General features: G+C 39.3%; 1 protein-coding gene across 6 annotated transcripts in view; it reads left to right on the top strand.

Moving 5' to 3' along the window:
• Positions 1–15,852, top strand: part of ZNF654 (zinc finger protein 654) — a 109,938-nt gene that overhangs the window by 54,621 nt on the left and 39,465 nt on the right. For 4 of the 6 annotated variants that reach the window (XM_023755356.1, XM_006090541.3, XM_023755360.1 and 1 more), the window contains one exon: positions 2,142–2,223. The exons of the other annotated variants lie outside the window; for them this stretch is intronic. In XM_023755356.1, coding sequence (XP_023611124.1) covers positions 2,142–2,223 — 82 coding nt within the window. The remainder of the gene's footprint in view (positions 1–2,141; positions 2,224–15,852) is intronic. 6 annotated transcript variants of the gene reach the window in all.

Below are 15,852 nucleotides of genomic sequence, written 5' to 3'. Positions count from 1 at the left end.
GACACAAATCCAAACAGGCAGCCAAGATGGGGAGACAAAAAAACAAGCCTGAAATGAAAGATCAAGAGAATTCTCCAGAAGAAGAGATAAATGAAGTGGAGATAAGAAATTTAACAGACATAGAGTTTAGAATAATGATGGCAAAAATGCTCAACAGCATGAGAAAAGATATAGTATCTATGAAGAATGACATAGCAATAATAAAGAACACAGTGGAAAAAAATACAGAGCAGAATAGGAGAAGCCGAGGATCAGATCAGTGAATTAATTAGATGACGGTAGAAAAAAAGTCACTCAACCAGAAAACAAAAACAAAAAAACAACAACAACAATTGAAAAAACAGGACAGCTTAAGGGAGTTATGAAACAATATGAAATGTAAAAATATTTACATAATAGGTGTGCCATAAGGGGAAGAAAGTGAACAAGGAATGGAGAACATGCTTGAAGAAATAATGGCCAAAAACTTTCCTAATGGGGTAAAGGAAAAAGTCACACAAGTTTAGGTGGCACAGAGAGTCCCAAGCAAGAAGAACCCAAACAGGCCCATGCCCAGACACATCATAATTAAAGTGCCAAAAATTAAAGACAAAGAGAGAATCTTAAAGGCAGCAAGAGAAAAGCAATTTGTTACCTGCAAAGGAGCTTCCATAAGGCTATCATCAGATTTCTCATCAGAAATTCTACAGGCCAGAAGGGAATGGCATGAAGTATTCAAGGTAATGAAAAGCAAGAACCTGAAACCAAGATTACTGTATCCAGCAACGCTATCATTCAGAATAGATGTTGAAAAAATAGCTTCCCAACAAAAAAAGGCTAAAGGAGTTTATCATCACCAGACCAGCACTGCAATAAATGCCAAAGTGAATGCTGTAAGGAGAAGAATAGAGACAGAAAGAGAGAAACAGGCATACAGAATTAAAATGGCAAATAAGTACCTATGAATAATAACTGTAAATGTAAATGGATTACATGCTCTAATCAAAAGACAAGGGTAGCTGAATGCATACAAAAACATGACCCAATTATATGCTGTCTATAAGAGACCCACCTCAGAACAAAAGACTCACACAGAATGAGGATGAAAGGTTGGAAAAAAAATTTCCATGTAAATCGAAAAGAAAAAAAGCTGGGGTAGCAATACTCATATCTGACAAAATAGACTTCAAAATGAAGGCCGTGACAAAATTTAAAAATTTTGTGGGGGTGCCCAGCTGGCATGGCTCAGTGGTTGAGTTTCGACCTATGAACTTTGAGGTCACGGTTTGAATCCAGGTCAGTGCACATGCCTGGGTTGTGGGCTTGATACCCAGTAGGAGCCAAGCAGGAGGCAGCTGATCAATGATTCTCTCTTACCATTGATGTTTCTATCTCTCCCTCTCCCTTCCTCTCTGAAATCAATAAAAATATATTTTAAAACATTTTGTGGGATTTGTCATTTAGGATTGCAAAGTAATATATAATAATTTTATAGTTTTCTATGTTCATGATTAGGAAATAAGTCATATTTCTTCCTGTATGAGCTAATGAATTATTAAATGCACATAAACTATTTAATAACAATATTTTCCAAATAATTTATTTTAAGATAAGGATTTTGGACAGTAGGATAATGATAATTAAGAGAAGCCTGGAGTTTGAGTGTCCATATGTCATTAATTAGATACATAATTGGTGATATTGCTGTAACATAAATGTTGGTTGAGAGATTCATGGTGATTCGCTAATATGTTTTTATTTCTATCTATCCCTTATATCCTTCTGAAAAAAATTAACTTGAATTTTTTCTGCTTCCCGTTGTACTACGAGTATGTGCCCATTTTAGATAATCTTCACATGTATTGCTACATTTTACCACCTGGTATCCTGTTGCATTTTTTTGCAGTGTGAACACTAGTAGGCATGAGTTCATTCTGTAATTCCAGAATTTAAGTGTATTTCTTTGTATTTTTCTTGAAGATACTTCTATTAAAATGTTACTGAAAACATAAAATGAATCCTAAATGATCTATATAATGTTTTAAAGCCAACTATTTTAAAACTAGATATCTGATTACATAGCTGTTATCTATTGAGATATTTTTAAATTGGGACAAAAGTCAAAGAAGCAATGAAAGTTATCATTCATTTATTTTTCCTAGGAGTTTCTTTGAGTTGCTGCTTTTTTTTGGAAGAGATGAGTTTTATGAAGAGCCCTTAAAGGATATTCTTGGATCATTCCAGGTAAAACAATTTACTATTTTACATTTTGTCTATATATAAAACAGGCCTTTATTCTCAACCTAAAAGTAGTATATTGGTTACTTATTGCTTATAAGTTTTTAAATTTACTCAGGTGGCAGTGCTTAAGATCCTGTTATACTGGTGGGGAAAAAAGTTTCTTAAAATGAATTTTAGCTGTATTTGTAAGCAGTCCGTAGATAGGATTCCAATTCTACATTTGCTATACCAGAGCCTATTACCACCACCCTGTAGATTCTTAAGCACATCCTGGACACATACTCATTTTTTATTGCTGCAGGCTTTGGTTTCAAAGCTCCATGAAGATCTGCCCGTAGCTAGACTCAGGCTGTGTGTCCATGCCACGCTTACCCTTGTCTATACCCTGATTTTCTCATCTATTTTCTCAATAGTCTCCCCAAGATAGGAGGCAGATGTTTTTTGCATTCTCTATGAGAGAAGAGAGTAAAAAAATACACAGGAACATTCCTGTAGATGGCAAGAACATTTGATCTTTTTACCATTTACTTAGGAAGAAATAACCTAGTACTGTGGCTCACTAATATGTCCTTAGCACTTCTCTGGGGTGGAATAAAGGAAGATGTGCTTTGAGCTCCCCCTAGGGGTAAAGTGTTCAGACAAAGTATCTTACATTTATTCCTGTGGTGTTAACCACAAAGGCTGATGGTCAACCATTAGTATTCCTGTCCACCTTTAGGAAGGAGATCCACAGAGTAACAGAAGAATCATGCGATACTGTATTTCACCTAGAATTTTTATTTTATATTTATTGAAAGCAAGCTTTTAGATTGAATAGATTTTTATTATCAATTACTCTGGTGTATACACAAAACATGAAAATTATAAGCAAACTTAATTGGCTAAGGCATATCTAAAACATCTTCACATTCAGAATCTGAGTCTAGATATGCTTTTCCACTCAGTCATTGATGTCTGTTTTTCTATACCATTTTGTCTTCAGTGACATGAAAAGTGTTGATAATGTAGCATTTCCTAAAATAATAGAAGAATTAAAGTCATTGGTACTTGGCTTTAAAAAGTTTAAGCTGGCTTTATGGTCCTGTTTAGCCAATTTTTGACTCCTGCTTCAGAGGTGTTGTTAAGTTGGATTAATTACCCTACCCCCATCCCACATCTTTGGTTCCCAAGAGTTAATAAAGTACTCTGCCAGTCTCAGATTTTATTTTGAGTCACCAATATACCTTTTGCAAGTGTCCATGATGTCTTTGAATGTCCATTCAAGCAGAATGAAAACTATATAACGACCATTACCAGGTTGACAATGGATTCTAAGATATCATTGAATATACAACATTCTGATTTTAGAGTTGTACAAATATGAAAAAATGCATGTTACAATCAATGAAATTAGGAACATTACATTGAACATTTTACTTTATCCATTTTTATATTCAGCAAAAGGTAAAAATACCTGTTGTTATGGAGCTTACATTTTAATTAGAGCCTATATTCAAGTATTTAAAACATTGATTTTCCATTTAGTTTTTCCTTTGACACTTGTGTTCTTGGCAATCCATTCTTAAACTTTTACTCAGCAAATATTTATTGAGTTCCCTCTATGTGCTAGGTTCGAAGCTCTGGAACAAACAGTAGTAAGCAAAAACAGAAATACCTTGTTATTGTGGAGTTTAATTCTAGTGTGGAAACAGAATGACAATAAACCAAATTGTAAATTAAGAGTATTTTAAACGACTTAGCGAAAAATGATGGAGACCAGGGAGATAGGGAGTGCTGGCATAGTGGTATTAGGGAGGAAATTTCAGTTTTAAATGGATCGTCAAGGAATTCCTCATGGAGATGTGGTCTGTGTATTGACAATGGAAACCAATGAAGTGTCCATGGAGTAGATGACTTGTTTTAGATGTATAAAATCATAACATTTTGAAGGGATATAGTCTTTTTTTTTTTTTCTTGTGAGCAGGGTTTCCATTCAGTTATCAATATAGTTATTTCCTCAAGGGAGGGTTTATGGATTTTGTATCTCCTCAAATTCTAAAGCCCACCACCCTTTCTCCTTTTTGTTGTTTTTTACAATTTCTCTGCCATTTCTATAATTGTGTTGCTGTGGCCTCTTCCCCTTTTCTTCAGCCTTTTTAACTCTTGCCTCCTAGGAGAGACTTCACCTTTTGTTCCCATTTTAGCTTTACCTAGATAATTGTCATCCATTTTCTGAACTCAGCTATTGCTGCTGGTGCTTCCCAGGCCTGTGCCCTTAGAGCCCCAGGAAGGCCAACATGCAGTACGTCCCCTTAAAACTGGGGTGTGTAATGTCTGGCTCGTGGGCCATATAAGGCCCGAGAAATCAATTGTTCTGGCCCTGTCCAGGCACTAGGGGTGAGTTAATTGTTTGACCAAATATAGGCTAATTTTTAAGTTGCTAATTGTGTATAGCCTGCAAATGACGTTATAAATATCCAAATGGCCCTTGGCAGAAAAAGATTCTCCACCCCTGCCCTAAAATCTTGCATTTACTAAGCTTTATGGATTCTCCAAAGTTTTTTACTGACTTTTGATAATCCAATAGCCATCCGAGTGTCATCTTTGAAAATTAAAAAAAATTTTATACTGCTTGTGTAAACTATTTCCCCAAGTGGTTTCCTTCTGTCCATCTTTCATACCAGCTTAAGATCATGCTCTTTCTCCTCTACCATGTACCTGGGGGTCTTGTTAAAATGCAGATTTATGACTCAGTAGTTCTGGGGTGGGGCCTGTGAGTCTGCATTTCTAACAAGCTCAGAGGTAATACCTATAGTGCTGGTACCTGGATCACACTGAGTCCGCAATGGATTAATATTCTTTTAGTTAATTATTCCTTCTGTATCCACCCTCCACTCCCTGTCCCCATATTCCAACTATAAGTATACTAGCTTTGCTACTCATGCTGTCATCTTGGGTAGTTTCTTTGTCTGTTTCTTCATTTGTGAAATGAGGACAATACTGTACTTGCTGCATAGGATCATCAGCTTGGCATCATTCTTAGCAAAACATCTGACTTAAGGTTTAAGGCAGGCCTTATAGCCTGTCTGGTGAAGGGTGTGGCCTTTGATGTCATACTACCTGGACTTACCTGTTTTCACAATAAAACCAAAACCTAGCCCTTAATTATAAGCTTATTCTGTTCTTCCATTGATTTCTTTTTTTAAAATAAACAATTAATAAGTTATTTTTATTTATTTATTTGTTAATCCTCACATGAGGATATTTTTTCATTGATTTTTAGGGAAAGTGGAAGAGAGAGGGAAAGACAGAGAGAAACATAGATGTGAGAGAAACACATTGATTGGTTGCTTTCTGCCCAAGCCCTTACCAGGGCCCGGGCTGGGGAAGAGCCTGCAACCAAGGTACATGCCCTTGACTGGAATTGAACCCGGGACCATTTGGTCCGCAGGCCGATGCTCTATCCACTGAGCCAAACCGGCTAGGGCCTTCCATTGATTTCTGATCTAAAACCTGAGATGTTCAAGTAGAAATTTTTAAGTCTTATCCACTGACTATAATTTTCCTCTGGCTTATTCCCAGAAGAAACTTCAATCTTAGAGCCAGATGTTCCACTCACTGGCTTCTAACAGTTTGCTTTTTTATCCCTTGGTTTCCAATAACTTATTTTTTTTTTTTACCTCAACACAAGAAGATGACACATTTCTAATATGATGCACTTACCTCACTATTATTATATTTAATCTGTTCATTGGTGAATTTTCCATAGGCTTGAATTCATACAGTAGGCCTTCAGACACCATTAGTTTAGTGACATTTTCTAGATTCCCAGTGAAATTACAAAAATAATATAAAATAAGGAAAAAATTCCTTATGAAAGATAGAAAGGACGAAGACCTGTATCAAGAACTTGGACAAACCAGATTGAGAGTTGGGCCAAACAATATTTGATTAACTGAATGCAATTAAATAGGGGAATTTGAGAGAGAGAGAGAAAGAGAAGTGGGATCTCCCAGTGCTATTTAGTAATGCCCTCCTCTCCTCACACCCACACATCAGTGTATAATAAGAGGGGCTGGAGGAAATAGTAGATGGTAGGGCATTTGGTGTGTGGTCAGTGTCATTTTTGTTGGTGCTTTAAAAAAAAAAAGTTTTTAGTTTGTTAATCCTCTCATGAAAAATCTGCACAGTCACCACAGATAAAGTCACTGAAGAATCTTTACTCTTTCTGTTGTCCAGTCTCCAGCTCACTTTTTGTCAGCACCAACATTGACCCCTATAATCCCCTTGATTTTTTCCATTCTGTTCTTGTGTTCCTTTTGCTGTTGTCTTGAGGTCTTCTTCTTGACATACTGGTCATGTCTTGCAAGTCTGTGTTTGGGTTCATTTTTCTTTGCATAATCCAAGGGATCAAATCATGCCAAAGCCAGTAAGTGGTCTTGCCACCACTAAAATGGGTTCTGAATGCAAATACAAAGATGACATCTGGTATGGTCTTATACATTTTGGCCAGTTTTTCACGAATTTTCTGTCTTAGGGTGCCTGCTTAGGTGAAGGATGTCAGTGATCATTTGTTCCCACTGAAATAGTCTGTTGGTCATGAACTTCCTTATCCAGATAGTTACTGTGTTGTTCATGATGGAGGCTAATATTCAAGCAGCCAGAGAGGAAAAGAGTTGTTGGTGCTTCTTGAAAGTTTAGCAAATGTGCACCAGAGCCCACAGAACAGGAATTGTGATATGACTGTTATACCTACATTAAAAATGGGATGTATGACTCTGCATGAGAGCATTCCTTCCATCGAGAGAATGAAGATATATCCCAAACCAAATGTAGCCTGTCCCAATACCCAGAGGTGAGAGAATCTTGAAAAGGTATGGTTGTCTCCCATGTAGTTGTCTCTTTACTGCCTCATAGGCCATTGATCTACCAAATGAAAACTTCTCCTTCTCTTTTGCTTTGGGCTCAGGATTCCACAGAGAGACTGATTTACCCATTAGTAAAATAGCTCTCAGTTCTAGATATTCTAGATAAAGATGAATAAAGAGAATGTCATTTACCATCAATTACATGGTAACATAAGACAGTTATAAAAGAATCAGTTATGAGCATTATTGACAATAGCCAAGATCTAAAAATGGCCCAAATGCCCATCAGTAGATAACTGGATGAAAAAGCTATGGTACATTTATATAATGGAATACTATGCAGTTGTAAAAAAAAAAAAAAAAAAGAGAGAATCTTAACTTGTGTAATATCGTGAATGGACCTGGAGATTATTATGCTAAGTGAATATAGCTAGTCAGAGAAAGACAAATACCATATGATCTCACTTATATGTGGAATCTAATGAACTGACGAACAAAATAGAAACCAAGGCATGGATATATGAAACAGACTGACAGCTGTCAGAGGGAGCAAGGTACAGGGGACTGGATGAAAGAAGATGAAGGGATTAGTCAGTGAACATATATGCATAGATCATGGACACAGATAACAGTGTGGTGATGGCCAAAGAGGGAGTTGCGGGTTGGGTGGAGGCAGGAAAAGGAGGGGGTGATGGGGACATTTGTAATAGTGCCAACAATAAAAATAAAGAAAAAATATGAATTAAAAAATTCAGTTATTTTCTTGCTGGGGTTGAGTTCAGGGTATCTTCCATGAAATTAGAAATGAAATTTTAAAGAAGGGAAAACCCCAGAGAATGTGTGGAAGTAAATATTGCATAGAGATGAAACTACTAAATTAAAAGTGTAGTAAAGGCAATCAACAGCAGATTAGCTCCAGAAAAAAACAAATCAATGAAGGAAATGATATCTAGAAATTAATTTTCAATTCAAAGTTATGTGTAGTCATATCTGGTATAATCTTCAATTTTCAGGATAAAGGGAAGTTCCTACAAATGCAGGACTCATGTAGAATAAACACAATTCCCACAAAAGGAAAAATATTATCAGGCTGGCAATGACTTTCCATTATAACAAATGCCAGCCTAAATAGATACCTTCTAAAGAGTTTTTCAAGAGAAAAAAAAATATTGTTTACTACAGTTGCCCAAGCCCTATAGTTTATGAGAGAGGGCAATAGAAATAAATAGTCCAAATACTTGGAAAACAAACCATCTACATGTCATTTACCAGGAAAACAAAGAATTACGACCGCTGATTTAGAAATGATCAAAACAAAGAATTTACAAAGAAAGTTGTTACAAAATAAAAGAAATAGGATTGACCAGAGGAACCAAGTTAAAATTAGTGGATTATTATTAATATGGCTATTATGAAAATTCTATCAATGTCAGAAATGTTTCTGGAAAAAATACGTTTTAAATAAAAGCACATACATAATAATCTAGAACTAAAATCTCAGATTATAGTATCGATGGGGATAGGAAGATAGAGGAGAATTAAGTATATTATTGGGTATCTAAACTGAAGTAACCCCACAGGGTAGGGTCATTCACTATGTGGATGGTGATTACAGGGGGAAGAGTGGGATATAGAAAGAAGGTAGTTCTACTTTAAACACAGAGTTTTAAATATCTTTGGAACATCCAAGTACTAATGCCCAATTATGGTTGGACACATGGATTTATATTTGTACCTTTCTAGTTTTTATTTTTGAAACAAAAAAATATATACATTACTTTTATAAATGAAGAGAAAAATTGGTGTTATAAAGTGTTTTTTGTTGTTTTTTCAATTTAGAAAAATAAAAGAGACTTTGGAGTAGTCTGCGAAATGCCAACCAGTAATTTAGACGCCTTACTTCTACCTCAGAGAAGACTATCTTTATCCCTTGAGGACAATGTATAAGTCAGAAAAATCTTTTCTGTTCAGACTAGAAGTAGGTCTTAGTTAAACTTTCTTTCTTGCAACTCCACCCAGTATTTTTTTTTTTTAAATCTGCTTGTCCTTCTTTAGGTGAGTGGGGAAAAAGGTGGGAGGTAAGGAGTATAACCTTCCAAGCAGGAGGACTGTCTTATTGCAGTTGTATCATAAGAGCATAAAATAAATCAAAAGTAAAAGAACCAGCCCTGACCAGTTTGGCTCAGTGGATAGAGCATCGGCCTGCGGACTCAAGGGTCCCAGGTTCGATTGCGGTCAAGGGCATATACCTTGGTTGCGGCCACATCCCCAGTTATGGGGTTTGCGGGAGGCAGCTGATCGATGTTTCTCTCTCATTGATGTTTCTGACTCTCTGTCGCTCTCCCTTCCTCTCTGTAAAAAATCAATAAAATATATATATATATAAAGTAAAAGAACCAGCCTCAAGGGAGGAGGTTAAATAAATTCCTTCATTGTTAGTTATCATGTTAATTGTTAACTATTAACTATACTGTACCCACCTAAGTAAAAGAAGTATGTGTCTATCATCTTACTCTTTATCCAATCCCAGAGTTTCCCTGCTTTGCTTTCTCCTGCCTCTCTAATCTATCACTAATGGATTTCATGTAACCCACTTCTCTTCCTTTGATGTAATGTATAAAACAAGGTGAAAAACTATCATTTTCTGGAGCATTATCCCAATACGTTGAGATTGTGCTTCCCAGCAACTGTCTTCAGTTTGGCTCAAATAAACTCACAAAAATTCTTTAAAAAAAAAAAAGAGAGAGGAGGTAAAATAAATTATTCCCACCCTGTTTCACTGGAATCTTGACCTCCCCATATAAAGTTAGAGTGTATATTTCCTGGCATTATAAATCAGCACATCTCTGAGATTTTTTTTTTTTTTTTAGCCAATATGAAGTTTAGAATTACTGACTTTCTACTAAAACCTTCTGAGGACCATGTTCTTAGATTTCTTGGAATAAGTTGCCCAAAGACTTAATTTGGTGAAGTCCTAATCATGGTATTCAAAAATACCTTTGCAGTTGTGGCTTTTAAAAAATATAACCATAATAGCAAGACATTTTGTGAGTATCAGTTTCAAAATTGTGTTCCCACACGTTCTTTTCTAATAGAAGTTCTGTATTATGTCTGTTCAACAACATTTTGCCTGCATATTACTTCTCTCCCTTAAATTTTTCCACTGTTAATCAAAACACTAATCGCATTATATTCAATCTGTAGTTTGATAGTCTTTCCAATAGCACTGTTAGATCTGGTGGGTAGAGACTGACTCATCATTATGTCTCCAACACTTTGTAGTCTTACTTGAGGGGAGATTAAAAATGGCGGTGGAATAAGTGGATGCTACACACACAGGTTCCCAGGGTCAAAATGAATTATACAACTAAAAAATCAACTGAAGACTAGCTGGAGAAAACCCTGATAACCAAAGATGGAAAGTGAAGACCACATAGAGACTGGTAGGGTGGAGGCACGAAAGGGCTGGCCAGGTTCCCACAGACAGCAGCTGAATTTCTGGAGACAAAAAACCAATGCCCAAATGAAAGAGAATTCTCCAGAAGAAGAGATAAATGAAATGGAAATAAGAAATTTATCTGATACAGACTTCAAAATAATGATGGCAATGATGCTGACAGAATGAGAAAACATGTAGTAACTATGAAAACGGTCATAAAGAATGACACAGCACAAATAAAGAATATATTGGAAGGAATACACAGCAGATTAGGGGAAGCTGAGGATCAGATCAGCATATTGGAAGATGGTAGAAAAAATCAACCAGTGAACAAAAAAGAAAAAACAATTAAAAAACAAGAGGACAGCTTAAGGGAGCTGTGGGACAACATGAAACAATAATATTCGCATAATTGTGCCAAAAGAGGCAGAAAGTGATCAAGGGATAGAGAACATGTATGAAGAAATAATGACAAACTTCCATAATCTGGTGAAGGAAAAAGTCACACAAGTTTAGGAGGCACAGAGAGACCCAAACAAAATGAACTCAAACAGAACCATTCGCAGACACATAATTAAAGTGCCAAAAATTAAAGACAAAGAGAGAATCTTAAAGGTAGCAAGAGAAAAGCAAAGTGTTACCTACAAAGGAGCTCCCAAGGCTGTCTTCTGATTTATTACCAGAAATTCTACAGGCCAGAAGGGAATGGCATAAAGTACTTAAGGTGATGAAAAGCAAGGATCTGAATCCAAGATTACTATATCCAGCAAAGCTATCATTCAGAATAGATGGTGAAACAAAGAGTCTCCCAAACAAAAAAAGTCTAAAGGAGTTCATCACCACCAAGCTAGTAGTATAAGAAAAAGTAAATGGACTCCTGTAATAAGAAATGGAGAGAAAAACTTAGGCATACAGAATTAAAATGGCAATGAATAAGTACCTATCCTATATACTAATTGAGGGATATGCTAATTAGCCCGGATGCCTTAGCAGTCATGACCAGCACAGACCTGAGGTGCATGTAATAGTCACAACCAGTCAGGTGTGACCTGGGAGCGGCCCCCGGTGGAAGTGGCCACCGGCGGGGGCGCACGTGGGCCCGTGGCACCGCCTAGCCCGGAGACCGCCTGGCCAGGGGTCGTGAACAGGCCCGCGGCATCCCCGCCCTGTGCTGAGGTGGAGCGGCCCCCAGCGGAGGCCGCCCGGCTGAGTCACTGGAAACTTTGGTTAAATTCAGTAGTTAAAATCACAGTGCTCTGTGAGAGCTTACATCCTCAAACACTCAGGACCCTCAATCGTACAAATTAATAAGAAACAATTGCATAATGCTTTAACCTAATTGTACACACTTTAGTATTGTTTACAAATTATTCTATATCCTTCAAGTAAATTCAGCAGCTGACTGAGGAAAGGTGGTGCTGAGAAGCATGTGGCCCTGGCTCTGCTATCTTGAGTTTGTGGTTTCCAAGGAAACAGCCAGAAGGGATGATAAACCCTCTGCAAATGCCTCAGCCGGCGCCTATCTAAGTGGTAAGCAGCGGCTTGGTTTAAATCAAGCCTTTCCGGCAGTGAATGACCCCAACCCTCCCTGGATCAGGCAGGTTCCTGTGGAGTGCAATCTCCACGCAATACAACGGAGGCCCCAGTTTCGCCCTGGAGATCTCATGCGCCTTAGCTCGGGGCAGCCGGAAAGGAAGGGAAAAGGCATCACGTGGGGCAGCTCTGGTGAGCAAGCAGAAGGAAACCATGTCTGACAGACACTCCCCTGCCACCCCCTTCAATGAGTAAGAAGAATCAAGTAAACCAATACAAACACCCCTCCCCCACCCGGGAGAGATCCAGGACTGAGGGGCATCCCGCCCAGGCATTGCGTACCTGCTTCCCATCCCCTTTATCCAAATGGACAGGTTAAGAGGTTAAGGGGAGGAGGAGGAGGAGCCTTGCAGGAAGGGGATTCCCTGGAACCACACGCCTGCCCTCCCTCTGGACCTGAACTCTTGGAGCGCAGGGCCTGACCCTGCCCCCAGCAGGTTTGCATATCCCAGACCCTCTGGTACTTCCAGGCACTGGGCATTCTCATGTCTTCCCTGCCTCCCAGTCACTGACCCTCACTGTCTCCTACCCCTGAAGCACTCTGTCCTCCTCAACTTTCGGTCTTTATAGCCTAAATGCATGGTGGGCTTCTCCACAGATTTTATTTGATAAGAACCCAGCAAAGTCGCTTAGCAACTGAGCTGCTCAGACTTCATTAGGGACAACGAATAACACACCTTACTTGGCTTTGATAGCAAAGCAATCTTATTCTTCTATTTTTTAAAAAGACTTTTATTGATTTCAGAGAGGAAGGGAGGAGAGAGATAGAGACATCAATGATGAGAGAGAATCATTGATCGGCTGCCTCCTGCACGTGCCCTACTGGGTATTGAGCCTGCAAGCCAGGCATGTGTCCTTGACCAGAATTGAACCTGGGACCCTTCAGTCCTCAGGCTGATGCTCTAGCCACTGAGCCAAACCAGCTAAGGCAAGCAATCCTATTCTTAAAGACTTGATTTTTGTCATAAACAAGTGGATTTGAATCATATCAAACCAATATACATTTTTTAATAAAATGTCTCTTCATTTCTACTGATGCACTTCTATCTTAAAGCTTATGTGATATAATCTATACTAATAAAAGGGTAATATGCTAATTAGACCAGACGTCTTCCGGACATCCATCTGGATGTCCTTCTGCACAAAGCCACGGTGGCGGGGGCTGAGGCAGCGGCAGTTAGGGGCGACCAGGCCAGCAGGGGAGGACAGTTAGGGGCAATCAGGCCGACAGGCAGGTGAGCAATTAGGAGCCAGCGGTCCCGGATTGCGAGAGGGTTTAGGCCAGCCCTGGGCAAACTATGGCCCGCAGGCCGGATCCGGCCCGTTTGAAATGAATAAAACTAAAAAAAAAAAAAGACCGTACCCTTTTATGTAATGATGTTTACTTTGAATTTATATTAGTTCACACAAACACTCCATCCATGCTTTTGTTCCGGCCCTCCGGTCCAGTTTAAGACCCCATTGTGGCCCTCGAGTCAAAAAGTTTGCCCACCCCTGGTTTAGGCCCAATCCCTGGCAGTCAAACATCCCTCAAGGGGTCCCGATTTGGAGAGGGTGCAGGCCGGGCTGAGGCCCCCCCCCCCCCCCATGCATGAATTTTGTGCAGTGGGCCTCTAGTCAATAATAAACTTATATGTAAATGGATTAAATGCTCTAGTCCATGGCTTTTTTATACACCAATAATGAACTCTCAGAAAGAGAAACTAAACAAACAATCCTATTTTCCACTGCAACAACAAAATTAAGATACTTAGGAATAAACTTAAACAAGGAGGCAAAAGCCTTGTACTTTGAAAACTACAGGATGTTGAAAAAAGAGATAGAGGAAGATATAAACAAGTGGAAGAATACACTGTGTTCATGGATTGGTAATATCAACAGTACATTTCTCAGACCTAGAACAAACTCTCCAAAAATTTATATGGAACCAAAAAAGACCCCAATACCAGGTGTACCAGTTAGTACTGTGGATTTTGTAATCAAAGAAATCACGATAATTTCAAGAGAAACATCAAAAGTGCTTTATTCAAAGGAATGTCCATCGCTAGCTACACATTTCCCCCATCTTTCAGGTAATTTGTGGATACCGTCCAATAGAACTTTTCTTGTTTTGAGGCAAACTATTCAGAGACCCAATTTTCCACTTCTTTGTACGTTTTGAAGTGCTGCTTAGAAAGGGCGTGTGCCATCGATCGGAACAAGTGGTAACCTGAAGGAGCAAGGTCTGGTGAATACGGCGGGTGAATACTTCTCAGGCAAGATCTTTTAACGTGTATTTAACTGGTTTTGAAGCGTATGATACTGGGTTATCAGGAAGCAAAATTACTTTGTCGTGTCTTCTGGCCCATTCTGGTCATTTTACAATCAAAGCGTGGTTCAAATAGATTATTTGTTGTCAGTAGTGATCAGTATTAAGTTTCACCTGGTTTTAGAAGCTCATAATACATCACACCTTCCTGATCCCACCAAACTCAGAGCATTGTCTTCTTTCCGAAGCATTTGGCCTTGCAGTCGATGTTGATGGTTGACCTGGATTAACCTATGATTTTGTGCATTTGGGATTCTCAAAATAAATCCACTTTCATCGCCAGTCACAATTCGATGCAAAAAAGACTTTCTTTCGTGCCATTGAAGCAACATTTTACTGATGACTTTTCAGTTTTCCATATGTCTTTTGTTCAGTTGATGTAGCACCCATTTTCCTTCCTTTAAAATCTTTCCCATTGCTTGTAAACAATCATAAATTGTTTGCTGAGCAACGCTTAATCTTTCTGCAGGTTGTTTTTGAGTTTGACACACATCTTCATCCAATAATGCTTGTAGTCGTTGGTCTTCAAACTTTTTCGGTTGACCTGGACGTTTTTTGTCTTTCACATCGAAATCATCACTTTAAAGTTTTTAAACTAGCGTTCACAAGTATCTTGAGATGGAGCATGTTCACCATAAGCTTCCCCAAGTATACGATAACTTTTTCTTCAAAATAAAGTAATGAATTAAAACTTCCCACAAATGCTCTTTTTTGGCACAAAATTCGACATTTTTAAGTGAAAAAATATCTATGATGTTAACACCTTCAGCAAATTTGACATATGAAGTTTTGAAGCTTGCTGTCAATACAACAAAATAGCATACATATCAAATCACACATATATCAACACTAGAGGCCCGGCGCACGAAATTCGTGCACTGGGTGTGTGTGTGGGGGTGTCCCTCAGCCCAGCCTGCACCCTCTCCAATCTGGGACCCCTCGGGGGATGTCCGACTGTCGGTTTAGTGGAATCGGGCCTAAACCGGCAGTCGGACATCCCTCTGACAATCCAGCACTTCTGGCCCCCAACTGCTCGCCTGCCTGCCTGCCTTATTGCCCTAACCACTTCTGAGTGCCTGATTGCCCCTAACCACTTCTGCCTGCCAGCCTGATCTCCCCCTAACCACTCCCCTACCAGTCTGATCGACGCCTAACTGCTCCCCTGCCGGCCCAATCGCCCTCAACTGCCTTCCCCTGCAGGCCTGGGCCCCCGCAACTGCCCTCCCCTGCAGGCCTGGCCCCCCCCAACTGCACTCCCCTGCTGGCCTGGTCTCCCCTAACTGTCCTCCTCTGCCAGCCTGGTCGCTCCCAACTGCCCTCCCCTGCAGGCCCAGTCGCCCCTAACTGTCCTCCTCTGCAGGCCTGTTCGCCCCCCAACTGCTGTCCCCTGCTGGCCTGATCGACCACACAACTGCCCTCCGATGCCAGCCATCTTGTGGCGGCCA

Source organism: Myotis lucifugus, unplaced genomic scaffold (genome assembly GCF_000147115.1).
Source record: "Myotis lucifugus unplaced genomic scaffold, Myoluc2.0 scaffold_75, whole genome shotgun sequence".
NCBI classification, from domain to species: domain Eukaryota; kingdom Metazoa; phylum Chordata; class Mammalia; order Chiroptera; family Vespertilionidae; genus Myotis; species Myotis lucifugus.
This window is presented reverse-complemented; position numbering and strand designations above follow the sequence as displayed.